Source organism: Conger conger, chromosome 17 (genome assembly GCF_963514075.1).
Source record: "Conger conger chromosome 17, fConCon1.1, whole genome shotgun sequence".
Lineage (NCBI taxonomy): Eukaryota > Metazoa > Chordata > Actinopteri > Anguilliformes > Congridae > Conger > Conger conger.
In genome coordinates, this window is record NC_083776.1 from 27,420,567 (window position 1) to 27,435,520 (window position 14,954).

The following is a 14,954-nucleotide window of genomic DNA, read 5'->3' on the forward strand; positions in this document are numbered from 1 at the left end:
CGAACACGATGTGAGTGTTATTTCCCTTTGCTGTACTTTGAGAAACAGCAATAGTGTTCTCTTAACATGTGCGAAGAGTATAGTTACACAACTACTGTCAGGGATACTGTACTAGTTAGCAAGCGCACTGCTTTGGAGAAAGTCAGCGCCTGGGCACCATGGAGCCCCTGCAGAAAAATGCGAAGGTCAATCCGGTAGCTACCGCTAATCTTTTTTCCAAAGTGTTCTTCTGGTAAGTACTTAGCCGGCGATACAGTACGGACAAATATATAGATGGCTTACTGCAACGTAACAAACAAGGAAGTGTGCTGGCGTGTTCGCGCTTGCTTGGTAACGCGTAATCCAACTTCATCTATGGAATGAAGATCAAAGCAAAAGATGGCCAGACTCAATTATTGTTGAAGTGGGTGCTAGTTATACCTATATTTTCAGAAGTCTCGTATAGTATCACGTTTTCCCTACCTGGCTGCTTTTACGTGAAATTAGCACAAACTGAACTCTGATACTCATCTCTCTTGTCAGGGTTTTCATTGGTCGCGCCTAACTGAAAAAAGGTAGCTGTTTCATAAGCTCCCGTATCACCCTAAGTATAACACGGAATTTGTACATGTATGTCGCCGTATTCTTAAGTGGGTTTCGTGTGTAGACACGTCCAGTATTCCAATGGCAAAGCGATATTAACATTTGAGCTTGACATCTAAACTGATGAAACCTTAAGTGAAACGGACATCTACAGTGAAATGAGACTGCCATTTAGCTAGCTAGCACCACAAACTCAAGAATTTAAACGCCTTTTAATAATTATACGACTGAAAAGCTACAGTCTAGTTTCGGGTTTAACGCTAGCTAGCTAACTTGCTTTCCAACGTGTTTCTAACGTGGCCAATTAGTCTACCCTTGGCTGCAACTTCGTTATTGATAGCGATGTTAGCTACGTAATAGGCTAGCTAACTAAATTTCTCATCGGATTATCTTGCTATGGACTAAATAGATGTTTAACGAATAAAGTGCATAAGTTCTAATTACTGTTGTAGACTTTAGGTTGGAATAAAACTTATATTTTTGCTCGGCTCAGCTACACCATTGACTTTCCAGAATGCACATCTTGAAGCATCGGTTTTACAGAGGCGTTTGTAGTTTCTGACACGTTTAGTAACTTACTATCTATTTAAAATACAGTTTTCAGTTCCATTAAGTTTTACATTCACATGGTAGAAGAGGAAACGAAAAATATCAGGTTTAGCTAGGTGGGTGCCGGTAAATTTATTAGCGTCATCTGCACTGCAACACTGCGTGCTATATCATAGCCATTATTCTCTTCACCCTGAAAACGCATAATATTACTTATAAATGACAAATGAATAGCACACACAACATTGAGCAGGAGCACATCATGTTCGTATTTCGGTTGTTTCCATGGCTCTGGCTTGTGTTGTTTTGCTGTGTCACGAACAGGGCTAAAGCCAATTTTAAGGATTCCAGTAAACTAACCGATGTGACCGGGAATTACAGCCTAACATAAGCCGTTCAGCACAAACTTAAGTTACTATCGTTTCGCTCTGAAACAGTCATACTTCCCCGCCACATCCTGTTTTCAAATTGAACAATAGACTATGGAGCTGTAAAAAAGTAAAAGCGACACATAAGTGACGCCCCCCCTCAGGGTTAATGTTGTATGCACGCATTTCTAGGCTCTCATTTACTAGCCAAATCTAAAGTTTCTCCCCACCCTGTATTCTCAGTGTGCGACATGCCCTAGCTATGTCAATTTAATGGATTTGTCCAGTATGAAACCAAGTTTTAAACACAGATGGGAGGATTTCAGCTGGCCACAATGATCTAGCTGGTCAATGGTCGATCTGGTGCGTGCAAGTTCCTCTGAGCTGCACAATAATAGTTTTCCTCCGACTCATGTCTGTGTGACTCAGACTTGTGTACTGTGCTGTGTTTGAGAAGACCACATGCTTGTGTAGGCTATGTGTGATGAAAAATACAATTGGGCATCATTTCAAATTATGGCGAAAAGGGGGGCTATGCATGATAAAATATGATGGGTGAGTACATCACTAATTTGGGCACTTCATGGCAGCTCCTTGCCATGACTGAATAGAGGAGCAGCATTTTCTACCCCAGAAGAAGGAAAATGACACTGAATCTTTTTCTCCCCAGCTGGCTGAACCCCCTCTTTAGAATCGGGTACAAGCGGAAACTTTCGGAGGATGACATGTACCATGTGTTGCCAGAGGATCGATCTGAGAGGTTGGGGGAGGAGCTGCAAAGGTACACTTGTTCCTTTAAGCGTGCATCCGCCACAGGGCTCGAAGAATTGTGGGATGATTGTGACCAGGACTAGGGCTAACATTAGCAGGAGCCAAAATCCACTGCGGCGGAGATATGATGCATTAAAACAATAATAATTGTGTTTACATTGAAATGTGTGCCTGTGTGGAGTGCTGTGATATCCAAGGAGGGTGGGTACCAGCCCAGTAAAGCACACACTCGACCATTTGCGGTTTTTCGAAGTTGCTAGAGACCACAGAGTGACCTGGCCTCATTCGGTGATTATGCTACTCCCGCAGAACCAAGGAAGTGGGAAGCGTGGGCCTTTGTAATTAGGATTAGTGTGATTAGTATTGCATGGTGAAACTGACTCAGGCTCATGACTGTTACTGTCCCCAGTAGTCGGTGGCCATAACCTTTTAAACGGTTACGTGCAACACATAACAAAACCAAACTGTAGAAGTAATAGAAATATGGACCAAGCGTCTGTGATTACCCATTGAATTTCCATGGGCTTATGAAAAGCGTTTTCATACTTCAGAAGTACAAATTGGAGCCAGAGACTGCGTAGTAGAGAAAAGTGGGACCCTGATATGGGCATGAAATCCAGGTGGTCCACTGAGTCTGTGAGATACAGTGATTCGGCAGTGTTGCAAACTGTCCCTGATTCTTCCAGAAAACGCGGTCCAAATAAAACAATAATGTAACAAATCGGCCATAGGGAGACATTAGGCAAAGATAAAATAATTTCTGTGACTGCATGTTCTTGTGGGGAAAAAATATTGACTTTTGACAATTGTTTTTATCGTATTGTTACCATTGACTTTCACTGAAATGGGGGACTGAAATACCTGTACTGGAGGCAACCGCACTGGCACTCGTGAGCGACTTTCTACAGAGGTGGAGGGAGAGGGGTGGTGGGGATTCTCCATTGAAAATGGCTTAGCACCTGTTCCCTAATATGCAGCGGTACAGAATGAAATGGCAGTGCTGGCTGATAGATCAGTGAAGTCTGAAGTGGACCCGTGTGTGTGTGCTTGTGTTTCTGTGTCTTCATATGGTATGCTGTGTGTGTGGTACTCCCAACCACACTCCATCCATCTTCACTACTGAGCACTCTTGAGACACAATATTTAAACGGCCCATCCGGTTTTTGCATTTTTCAGCTACTAATTAACCACGTACATGGCTTTCTTGTCCAGTCTCCATGTTGCCTTTGTCCCAGTGTCGGCACTGCCCAGCGCAGGACAGATGGTTAACTTTATGGTAGATTGTTAACGTGCATGACTCTTACTGTATATTTGACCCATTGCCTTTATTTTTGCAACACTGGTCCTTTTACTCATTCTATGGCCTTGAGTAAATGGCAGTGATAAATGTTGTTTAAGGACTGCAGATAGGAAATAAATGCGAACCTTAAGCATTTTAGACCTGCTTTTCTCATTCATTTTGACTCCCATTATGAGTGAGCCTCTCCATTTTCTGCGCTCACTGTGATTGGTATAATATTTATGCGATTTGTATTCATATAAACCATATTTTATGGCCTGGCCATGACTGTACCGTAGGCCTGTCCTGTGGCTGTTTTTGAGAGGCCTGACACATGTACACTCTCCTCCAGAAGATGTTCAGCCAGCCTACTTATTTTCATCCTATTGTCCATCAGCTGAGATACAGTTTACAACTTGGTTATTTAGTCATTTAGTAGACAATTTTAGCCAAAGAGACTTACAAAAGTGCATTTCATGTGCTGAGCAAACACCATAAAAGTCAGTTGCAGTCATATAAGTGCCATTGTCAAGGTGTGTGCCACAAGATCTGAAAGATGAAGGGGAAGGGTTAGTTCTTTTATGGATTTAAACATTGAATTAAGTAGAAACATTGAAGTTTCTTTTGAAAAGGTGAGTTGCTCTGCTTTCCTGATGGATTAAGGAAAAGTGTTCCTCCATCGGGGTAAAAGGGCAGCTGTATACAGCTCCCTTCCATCTGGAGTTTCTTCTCTGGAAGATCTGATATCTGATATGGGGGCAGAAATCAATCACTTTAGGACCTCACCCTTTTAGATTTGGGCAATTTTGAAATACATGTTAAGCTATGTAAAAGAGTGTTAAAATGGTCAGTCACATACAGTGGTTAACATGCAACTCCAGTTGGTCAGTCACATCAGTGGAGCTATCCACCGCAAACTGTAAGTACAATGAGATCACATGTGCGCTCAATATAAGAAACATTCGCTAACTTTTTCCTGTTCGCCACAAACGTTAGCCAATGTTAGGTAACAGTTTGAAAAGGTAGTACGCAGTGAACAAAAATGGCTGCTGATGGGGTAAACACAGAGAGAATAAAAGTTGACAATTATTTGGCTGTTATAATACACTTTAATCAGTGTAATAGTTGTTCTTAACTAAATAAATCACTGGTAAGAAAGAAATCAGCTAGCTGGCATTGTTGAAAGTTGCATCCGTTCGTATTAAAAAGGTGTTGGTGCGAACTAAAGGGAATGTTTATTTAAAATCTTTCAGCAGCACCTGTTTGCTGCAAACATAGTTCAGCGTCTTGAATGCAAGTCAGCTAAGCATCATCAGCCCTGGACCAGGGCATCAACATATAAATAAAGATCTTCACACCTTCACATGGCTTTGCAGTATACTTGGACTTGGACTTCCATATTATATGATTTGAATTTAGTTTTTCACATCATGTGATGTTAAACAAATGGAAAAACTGAAGTAATATTCTACGTGAGAAAGAAAATCAGAGGCAACATTAAGGATTCATGTGAGAGGGTGAGGTCAGAAAGGCCTTAGGCAATATTGTAGCTTCTAATACATAGTGCGTGCCTGCCCTGTCCCCATTTCATTTGTTGTGTGTTTTCTGATGGCGTGTTTGATTTGGGTTATGTTTCTGGAGTGAAAGTACTGTAATCTGTAATCCATATGTGGATTATGTAAATATAATATAAATTATATTAGCCTTTATTTACCAAGCTACCTTGTAAGATTCTGTTGAGCCCACTCTCTAGGGGGCATAGTTTCCCAGGCGAGGGTCTGAAAACAGAGGCGAGACAGAAACCAACGGATGGATTTGGAGAAATGGGAAAGAGATATGGTGCTTGTTCCCATGACCTGGATGGATGAGTGTGGAGGAGGGAGTTCATTTCTCTGTTTCCCCCTCTTCCTTCTTTCAGGCACTGGGACCAAGAAGTGCAGCAGGCAGCCAAAGACCTCCGTAAGCCTAAACTCACCAAAGCTATCATAAAATGCTACTGGAAGCCTTATGCTGTCATAGGGATCTTTACTCTAATTGAGGTACGTATAAAAAGGTTATTTTTGTTTTGCTTCTACAAAGAAGTGTGCTGCTTTCATTGTTTGCATAACACTCGTGATAGAACGAGAAGTACTAGTTTATGCATATTTTAGGAGAACACCTTCATTGTGTAAACACACATTTACAAAACACCACATACATGAATTATTAAATAGCTTCAAAGAGGGCGGCCCTAGTAAATCATCAAAGTATTATGTGCCCCAGACAGAAAACTGGCAGGGATCCCCCATCCAGTTTCCGCATCATGCTTCTGGTTCCGTTTCATTCAGAAAGCACAATTACCCTCAGGCTCATCATTTCAAAATCATTTTAGAAACAGCTTGGAAAAATAGCAGTTAGACCCAAAAATTTGCATACTTGCAGCTTCTACAGCTCCAGGGTGGTATGAAAATTGCATGTGGACCAAAACATATGATATTAATTTGCTTGTTGAAATTTTGGTTTCATGTTATAATTTTGGTTGTATATTGAAACACAGTCCCTTGGGCGAGATCTACGTGGAGGCGTAGGTGTCTTTATTTGCCCATCAGCCTTGGTGTCACAGTTTGGCTGTACACACCGGTTGTTCTTAAGCTTGACTGTAAAAGTCGGCAGTACATGGCTAGGTCAGCATATGGAGCTATATTTTGATTGCAATGTGAAAATGTTTGCTTGCATAATAAAGACAGAAATGTAATTCCATGCATGAGGCATCTCTTTTTCACCCTATCAGGTGAAGGTCTCTTACAGTGCATCCGGAAAGTATTCACAGCGCTTCACTTTTTCCACATTTTGTTATGTTACAGCCTTATTCCAAAATTGATTAAATTCATTTTTTTTCCTACACACAATACCCCATAATGACAACGTGAAAAACGTTTTTTTGAGATTTTTGCAAATTTATTAAAAATAAAAAACTAAGAAATAACATGTACAAAAGTATTCACAGCCTTTGCCATGAAGATAAAAATTGAGCTCAGGTGCATCCTGTTTCCACTTATCAACCTTGAGATGTTTCTACAGCTTAATTGGAGTCCACCTGTGGTAAATTCAGTTGATTGGGCATGATTTGGAAAGGCACACACCTGTCTATATAAGGTCCCACAGTTGACAGTGCATGTCGGAGCACAAACCAAGCATGAAGTCAAAGGAATTGTCTGTAGACCTCCGAGACAGGATTGTCTCAAGGCACAAATCTGGGGAAGGGTACAGAAAAACTTCTGCTGCTTTGAAGGTCCCAATGAGCACAGTGACTTCCATCATCCTTTATTCGGAACCACCAGGACTCTTCCTAGAGCTGGCCGCCCGTCTAAACTAAGCAATCGGGGGAGAAGGGCCTTAGTCAGGGAGGTGACCAAGAACCCGATGGTCACTCTGTCAGAGCTCCAGCGTTCCTCTGTGGAGAGAGGAGAACCTTCCAGAAGGACATCCATCTCTGCAGCAATCCACAAATCAGGCCTGTATGGTAGAGTGGCCAGATGGAAGCCACTCCTTAGTAAAAAGCACATGGCAGCCCGCCTGGTGTTTGCCAAAAGGCACCTGACGGACTCTCAGACCATGAGAAACAAAATTCTCTGGTCTGATGAGACAAAGATTGAACTCTTTGGCGTGAATGCCAGGCATCATGTTTGGAGGAAACCAGGCACCGCTCATCACCTGGCCAATACCATCCCTACAGTGAAGCATGGTGGTGGTAGCATCATGCTGTGGGAATGTTTTTCAGCGGCAGGAACTGGGAGACTAGTCAGGATTGAGGGAAAGCAGCAATGTACAGAGACATCCTGGATGAAAACCTGCTCCAGAGTGCTCTTGACCTCAGACTAGGGCGACAGTTCATCTTTCAGCAGGACAACGACCCTAAGCACACAGCCAAGATATCAAAGGAGTGGCTTCATGACAACTCTGTGAGTGTCCTTGAGTGGCCCAGCCAGAGCCCAGACTTGAATCCAATTGAACATCTCTGGAGAGATCTGAAAATGGCTGTGCACTGACGCTCCCCATCCAACCTGATGGAGCTTGAGAGGTGCTGCAAAGAGGAATGGGCGAAACTGCCAAAAGATAGGTGTGCCAAACTTCATATTCAAAAAGACTTGAGGCTGTAATGGCTGCCAAAGGTGCATCAACAAAGTATTGAGCAAAGAATGTGAATACTTATGTACATGTGATTTCTTAGTTTTTAATTTTGAATAAATGAGCAAAAATTTCAAAAATTTCTTTCATGTTGTCATTATGGGGTGTTGTGTGTAGAATTTTGAGGAAAAAAAAGAATTTATTCCATTTTGGAATAAGGCTGTAACATAACAAAATGTGGGAAAAGTGAAGCGCTGTGAATACTTTCCGGATGCACTGTAGATGTGTTTTGTGAATGTCCACTAATCATGTCCACTGATCATTGAGGTTAGGAACTGGACAATTTCTGATGTGATTCTGATTTTTGAAGTCACGTTTCATAACAATGTTTAATAATGCGACTGTTTAGGCAACCTAGTTTTAGTAGGTATTATGTATGATGCAAAATATTTCCTCAGATAAAAAAAAAAAAATATCAAAATGCACAGTATGTCAGGTTAGCTAGGTATTATGGGTATTAAGTACAGCCTGCTGTTAAACCCTTCAATGCCGTGACCTCTTTGATCCTCTTAGATTAATTAAAGTACGATATACGTAATTGCATGAGCCAGTGTGAAGCTGTGATCCAGGAGATCTCAGTTAGATGCTTTCACTGGAATGTCGCCAGGGGGAGGTGTGAGAAGCATGCCAGCCAAAAGGTCAGAGGTTAATTGTGATGTCACAATGAGTCAACACTTTTGACAGTTTTCATCATTACTTGTTCGTACCTCACCCGAGTGTGTGATATGAATGTGAACACTTCCAAAAACCGCAAGGTGTTCTTACCCCCCTTCCCCACCTTTTGCTCCCCACAGGAGGTAACAAAGGTAATTCAGCCGGTGTTTTTGGGAAAGCTGATCAACTACTTTGAAAAATACGAGCGAGACGACACCACTGCCCTCAATCACGCTTACGGCTATGCTGCTGCCATTTCGCTGTCTAGCATCGCACTGGCCATCATTCACCACCTCTACTTCTACCAAGTCCAGCGAGCTGGCATGAAGATCCGGGTGGCCATGTGTCACATGATCTACAAGAAGGTTGGTCCTCCCCTCGTCTGAAGTAGCCGTTGCCTTATGGGAAAAAAAAACCTATTGATGCTCCAGTACTTGCTGAAACCCTGAACTGCCCCTGGTAACTGCAGACCAATACACTCTGCTCTCAGTGCACCTGTAGCATGGTTAGCTCAGCTAGTTCGCTAGTAAGCATAGTGAAGTGCAGTGAAAGCAAAGGCTGGTAGCAGGTTATCGCGACAACACTCCCTGATGACGTAACCCTCAAATTCAAAAGAACATTGTTGCCCTTGGCTAGAGGCGAGTTTGTCTTTAGCTGACTGGTAAGACGTTCGTTCAACAAATATTTGGACAAGTGAGAGGCCGGGGTTCAAATCCCACCTCGGACTCAGGCAATTTCTCACCTGTTACACACCTGTTTGCCGGCAACATTTGGATATGATTTATTTAATAAATGGCCAGGGTATGTTTTGTGAGAATGCCGATCTGTTTCTGTAACAGTTCAGATTTCGAGTCCTGAAATCTGAGTTTGTTATGCTTTGGTTCATTGGGAGGATTCACGATGAACGAGTAAAAAACGATGCGTCCTGTAGCCTTTCTCTGCCATGCGTTCTAATTGAGTTGTTGAGTTCTCCCCAGCTTGAACATTTTAACTTCTTTTAACATTATTTGGCATTGTGCTGTTAAATTATGTCACAATAGAACTATGTGATATTTACACTCAGTGAGCACTTCATTAGGTAGACCTATACACCAGCTTTTTAAAGCAAATATTTAATCAGCCAATCATGCGGCAGCAAATAAATTCATAAAAGCATGCAGACATGGTCAAGAGTTTCAGCTGTTTTTCAGACCAAATGTTAGAATGGGGAAGAAATCTAAGTGGTTTGAGCATCTCAGAAACTACTGATCTCCTGGGATATTCACGCACAACAGTCTCTAGAGTTGGCATAGAATGGTGCGAAAAACAAATAACATTAGGGCTGCAAAAAACATGTTGTTAATTAGGGCTGCGTGACAGCTATCACGGAATCTGGCAGGTGGCGGTAGGTTTGTTTTTTTTATTTTCATCTTTAATCATACTTGATATAGTGACACATCTCCAAACTTCAGTGATATGCTTCCCAGGGAGAAACAACATCACTATTCAGTGTTTAGTTAACTTAGTTTTGCAAAACAGATGGCTTACGTTTTCGCCCTTTATCCTTATACCATGTTGAAACAGCACAGTTCTGCTGCTCTCATATCAACATTGAAAAGATACGAGTGATGTTTTTTCCCCCGGAAGCATTTCACTTTGGCTCAGAAAATTGGAGGTGTGCTACATCAGGTATGATTCAATAAAAAAAGACTGAAAGAAATATAAAACTGCATGCCAGAGATGGTTGGTACAAAATAAAAATTGTTATATCGTGATGGCTAAGCCCTGTTGTTAATGTGACAGGTCAGAGGAGAAGGGCTGACAGGAAGGTGACAGTAACGCTAATATCCTCACATTACAACAGTGGTATTCAGAAGGCCATCTGTGAGTGGATAGGCTACAGAAGTCTAAACAATAAGTCTAATAAATACATAGTAAAGTGCTCACTGAGTGTACATCTATATAATATAGATGTTACAGGTGAATTAATGTGTGTATATAATGTGGACTCATACTTTAATGTTGCTTAACATAAGGCACTGTACTTGCCCGGAGGAAAATAATGTACTGTATGACTAAGGTAGTTGCTTTTAGGATTAAAGGAGTCATGTTCTTTTATAATGTAGTTAAAGGGAGTGCCCTGAAGTCTGGCAACCTGATGTAATTCTTCTGTTACACGAATATATATTTATGTATTACCATATACACCTGTCTGTGGGTTTAATTTTCTTTCTTTCTTTCTTTCTTTCTTTTTATGACCAGGCTCTTTGCCTCAGCAGTGCAGCAATGGGAAAAACAACTACTGGCCAGATTGTGAACCTCTTATCCAATGATGTCAACAAATTTGATGAGGTACAGTCCTAACTCCCTCTTTAATAGCTGCAGTCTATCTGGGTTTATCTTTGTCCTACGAGTCCGCATGCAGCTGTAGTCATCCATGGTGTTTACATATGGCATGTACAAGGTCTGCTTTCCCATGCATGTGTAGTTACAATTTACTGCAGAGATAAATAACCTTTTATCATCATGTTTTGCACTCTCAGTCCTAACCACACTTCTCCTACTGTAGATCAGTTCCAACTATAGCTCAGTCTCACACAGCACTCTTCCTGTAGCTCAGTCACACAGCCCTCTTCCTGTAGCTCAGTCACACAGCACTCTTCCTGTAGCTCAGTCTCACACAGCCCTCTTCCTGTAGCTCAGTCTCACACAGCACTCTTCCTGTAGCTCAGTCACACAGCCCTCTTCCTGTAGCTCAGTCACACAGCTGTCTTCCTGTAGCTCAGTCACACAGCCCTCTTCCTGTAGCTCAGTCACACACAGCTGTCTTCCTGTAGCTCAGTCACACAGCCCTCTTCCTGTAGCTCAGTCTCACACAGCACTCTTCCTGTAGCTCAGTCACACAGCTGTCTTCCTGTAGCTCAGTCCCACACAGCCCTCTTCCTGTAGCTCAGTCTCACACAGTCATCTTCCTGTAGCTCAGTCCCACACAGCCCTCTTCCTGTAGCTCAGTCTCACACAGCACTCTTCCTGTAGCTCAGTCACACAGCCCTCTTCCTGTAGCTCAGTCTCACACAGTCATCTTCCTGTAGCTCAGTCTCACACAGCACTCTTCCTGTAGCTCAGTCTCACACAGTCATCTTCCTGTAGCTCAGTCTCACACAGCACTCTCCCTGTAGCTCAGTCTCACACAGCACTCTTCCTGTAGCTCAGTCTCACACAGCACTCTTCCTGTAGCTCAGTCACACACAGTCATCTTCCTGTAGCTCAGTCACACAGCACTCTTCCTGTAGCTCAGTCACACACACTCTTTAACTTGGTCCAATATGCCTTGCTGTAGCTCAGAGCAAGCATGGTACTCTTCTTTCATGTAGCACACCATAGCCTACCATTTCATGTTTTCTGTTACATATATCTACAGTATATAATATTTTGGCTGCAGAACTGCCACTCATTGGATGTTTTTTTTGTTTTTTCGCACCATTCTGAGTAAACATTAGAGACTGTTGTGTGTGAAAATACCAGGAGATCAGCAGTTTCTGAGATACTCAAAGCACCCTGTCTGGCACCAACAATCATTCCACGGTCAAAGTCACTTCGATCACATTTTTCCCAATTCTGATGGTTGAACATTAACTGAAACTCCTGACCCGTATCTGCATGACAGCCACAAGATTGGCTGATTAATCACATCAATAAGTAGACGTACAGGCGTTCCTAATAAAGTGCTCAGTGAGTGTATAAAGTTTTTTATTTTTGTACATGTGTAGAATGCGTATGCGTGTGAGAGTGAATGTGTGTATAAATCTCTCATTACAGAGAACAATGAAAACTTTGTTTAGAAAAGAGCTCATGAACCCTGTGGTATCCGATGCTGCACTGGGCTTCTTGATTTTCTGGCCTGCTGCTGTGAGCTAAAGCACACAAGGTTCCAGTGACAGTGTTTTCTTAAAGCCTACTCTTAGAGGGCTCAGCTCGTCTTAGGGAAAGGGGGGATTGTGTCTCTAACAGTGTTGTTTTTATAGGCCTTTTCTCCGGCCCCTCACAGTTTCCTGCCTGCACAGTGTCACGTGTGACCCCCCCTCTGTCTGCTTCCTACTTTCAAAGGTCACCATTTTTCTGCACTTCCTGTGGGCGGGGCCTCTGCAGGCGGCCGCTGTGATTGGCCTGCTGTGGTACGAGATCGGCCCATCGTGCCTCGCTGGGATGGCTGTGCTGCTCTTCCTGCTGCCTTTGCAAACCCTATTCGGCCGCCTGTTCTCTTCCTTCAGGTGCGGCTTGCTTGTTTTGGGAGACGGTGTGCCCTGACAGACATTTGGCAGACACTCTAAACCAGAGCCAGTAAAGCAGGACACCAGAGAGGTGCAGTAATGAGAACAACATGTAAAACAAAGCATATAGTCCCATAGCCCGGAGGTCAATGACGTCAACAATCGCATCTGTGCTATGACACCCTGAGACTCACTCATTACATCAACAGCTAAAGTATTTCTCTCTTTCTCTGTCTCTGTCTCTGTCTCTGTCACTCCATCTCTCTTTCTCTCTCCATCCCTCCCGCTACAGGAGCAAGACGGCAGTGCTCACCGACAGCAGAATCCGCACCATGAATGAAGTGGTGTCCGGGATGCGCATCATAAAGATGTACGCGTGGGAGAAGCCCTTCTCCGTCCTGGTGAACGAAGTCAGGAGGTACTGTACGGGGGGAGAGCAGGCACTCTGTGTGACCTGGGACGTGGGAGACTCTGTCAGCACAGGCTTCAGGCCCAGCACATGGGTTTTCCTTTAGAAACACAGTCAGTACAGGTTCCAGGCCTGTTACTGTAGGTGACCATCGTGTTGGACTGTCAGTGGCTTTATGCTTTTGTTGACAGTTTGGATGAACTCAGTTGAAGGTACAATAGGTAATTTCAGGCTTTAACAGTCCAAAGAGGAATTGCAGCAACAAACACCCTCAAACCACAACACTGTTTATCCCTCATCCTTCTCTGGAAATGCGTTGACATTCAAACTCCCCCACACCATTGGCTGTGGCAAATAGAACCACTGTTCAACCACTGATCTTGAATTATTGTACAGCTTTACGACGTTTTGGTACAGTGTCGGTCCATGAACTGCACATTTTGAAGCCTGAATTTAAGGACTTTAAACACAGGCAGAGGGTGAGTCAACATGTCAGTGAGCCTTTTTCAGTGATATGAAGGAATTTACAATGGTCTTGTTACAATGTTTTAACACACAAATCTTTCCTAATCTTGTTCCTTTAAGATTCTAACAGACATGCATGCAAATGAGCCCTTCAGTGGCATACTTCTGGCATGCCCCCTACCCCCACCCCCCCTCAAAAACAAGTCACGGAAACATGAGCCCGAGTGGGTTTTCCTGTGTGTGGCAATTTTGGTCAGGAGAGCCAGGTGACTCAGCCTGGTGTGCACGGAATTCCCACAGTTCCTCTCTGCTCGGCCGGACGTGCGTCGGGTTACCGTAGTGACCAGAGGGTCACATGACGTGCACAAACCAAGAACCATCTGCTTCCACTTTCTAAATATAAACTAATAAAGCCCTTTTTTTTTTGCAAACACGAGAAAAGCATTAACTACAGAAACCTTTGGTCGGCTGCATTACAGATGTTCTCGCAAACTCTCCTCTCTCTACGCACAAACGTTAATGACTAAACATACAGCACGTAATGGCTCTTTATCCTGGGAACAGGAAATTAAGCTTGTGGGTTCTCGAGGTTCAAGAGCCAAAATGGCAGCTGTGTAATGATATCGCAACAAATGTAGGTAATTGGCTATTAGCGCGGTATAAAGACCTCCTCCATGCGAATGAACAGTGACACTAAGGCAGATATGTTTGAGCTGGGCATGACTGCAGGTGAGTTAATGTTCTCTGTGCTGGGAAGGGAGTCTCTCCCCTCGAGGCTAGAGTGGGCCGTTCCTGTTTAGTTCAGAGACAGCCGTGACCAGGAGACCAGACAGCCGGCAGGGACTCTAATCTCTGAGCCAGCCCAACTACCGACCTGTCCCATGTCACCATCAGCTGGTTAAGGCTGATACCTCCTCCCCTCCCCCACTCCACCATCAGGGGTCAACAAAGTTGCTTTATTTTCCTAATTTCCTACTAATACCAGTCCACATGTATGTAGTTATTAGATTAGCGTTTTTATATCATGTGTGTTTGTGTATAATATGTTTTAAATGTAATTTTCTTTCTAGCAAGCATGCCTTCTGGGTTAGTTGCCTCCGAGGAGCTGCGTGCTCATGAAGGATGTTTTCAGATGATGCTGTACTCTTACATGTCTGTGGGGAGGCCTGGATTCACAAATAGCCAGTGACAGTGTGAGACGGTGAGCTGCTAAGGACAGGCGAGGAGAACGTGGAGGAATACATTGGGGATTCAGAAGTCTGCAACTCCTCCAGTGGAGTGTGTTTCAGTTCATCGTCATGCACTCGTTTTATCAAGCCGCGCGTTATTGATTGCAGCCTATTTCCGACTGGGTTCCTGACTCCGTTTTATTGGCTAGGGAGACAATTGACCTACGTTAACCTCTGACCTTTGATCCTCATCAGACCTTCCACATGGCTGTTGTTTTTATCCCACACCAC

The 14,954-nt window shown here is 43.3% G+C and overlaps 1 protein-coding gene across 1 annotated transcript in view; it reads left to right on the forward strand.

Annotated features, from left to right (window-relative positions):
- The first annotated feature begins 47 nt into the window (after nucleotides 1–47).
- Nucleotides 48–14,954, forward strand: part of abcc4 (ATP binding cassette subfamily C member 4 (PEL blood group)) — a 59,775-nt gene continuing 44,868 nt past the window's right edge. Inside the window, exons 1-7 of the mRNA XM_061226813.1 lie at nucleotides 48–232; nucleotides 2,170–2,280; nucleotides 5,468–5,588; nucleotides 8,511–8,735; nucleotides 10,612–10,701; nucleotides 12,457–12,620; nucleotides 12,913–13,038. Coding sequence (XP_061082797.1) covers nucleotides 159–232; nucleotides 2,170–2,280; nucleotides 5,468–5,588; nucleotides 8,511–8,735; nucleotides 10,612–10,701; nucleotides 12,457–12,620; nucleotides 12,913–13,038 — 911 coding nt within the window. The 5' untranslated portion in view covers nucleotides 48–158. The remainder of the gene's footprint in view (nucleotides 233–2,169; nucleotides 2,281–5,467; nucleotides 5,589–8,510; nucleotides 8,736–10,611; nucleotides 10,702–12,456; nucleotides 12,621–12,912; nucleotides 13,039–14,954) is intronic.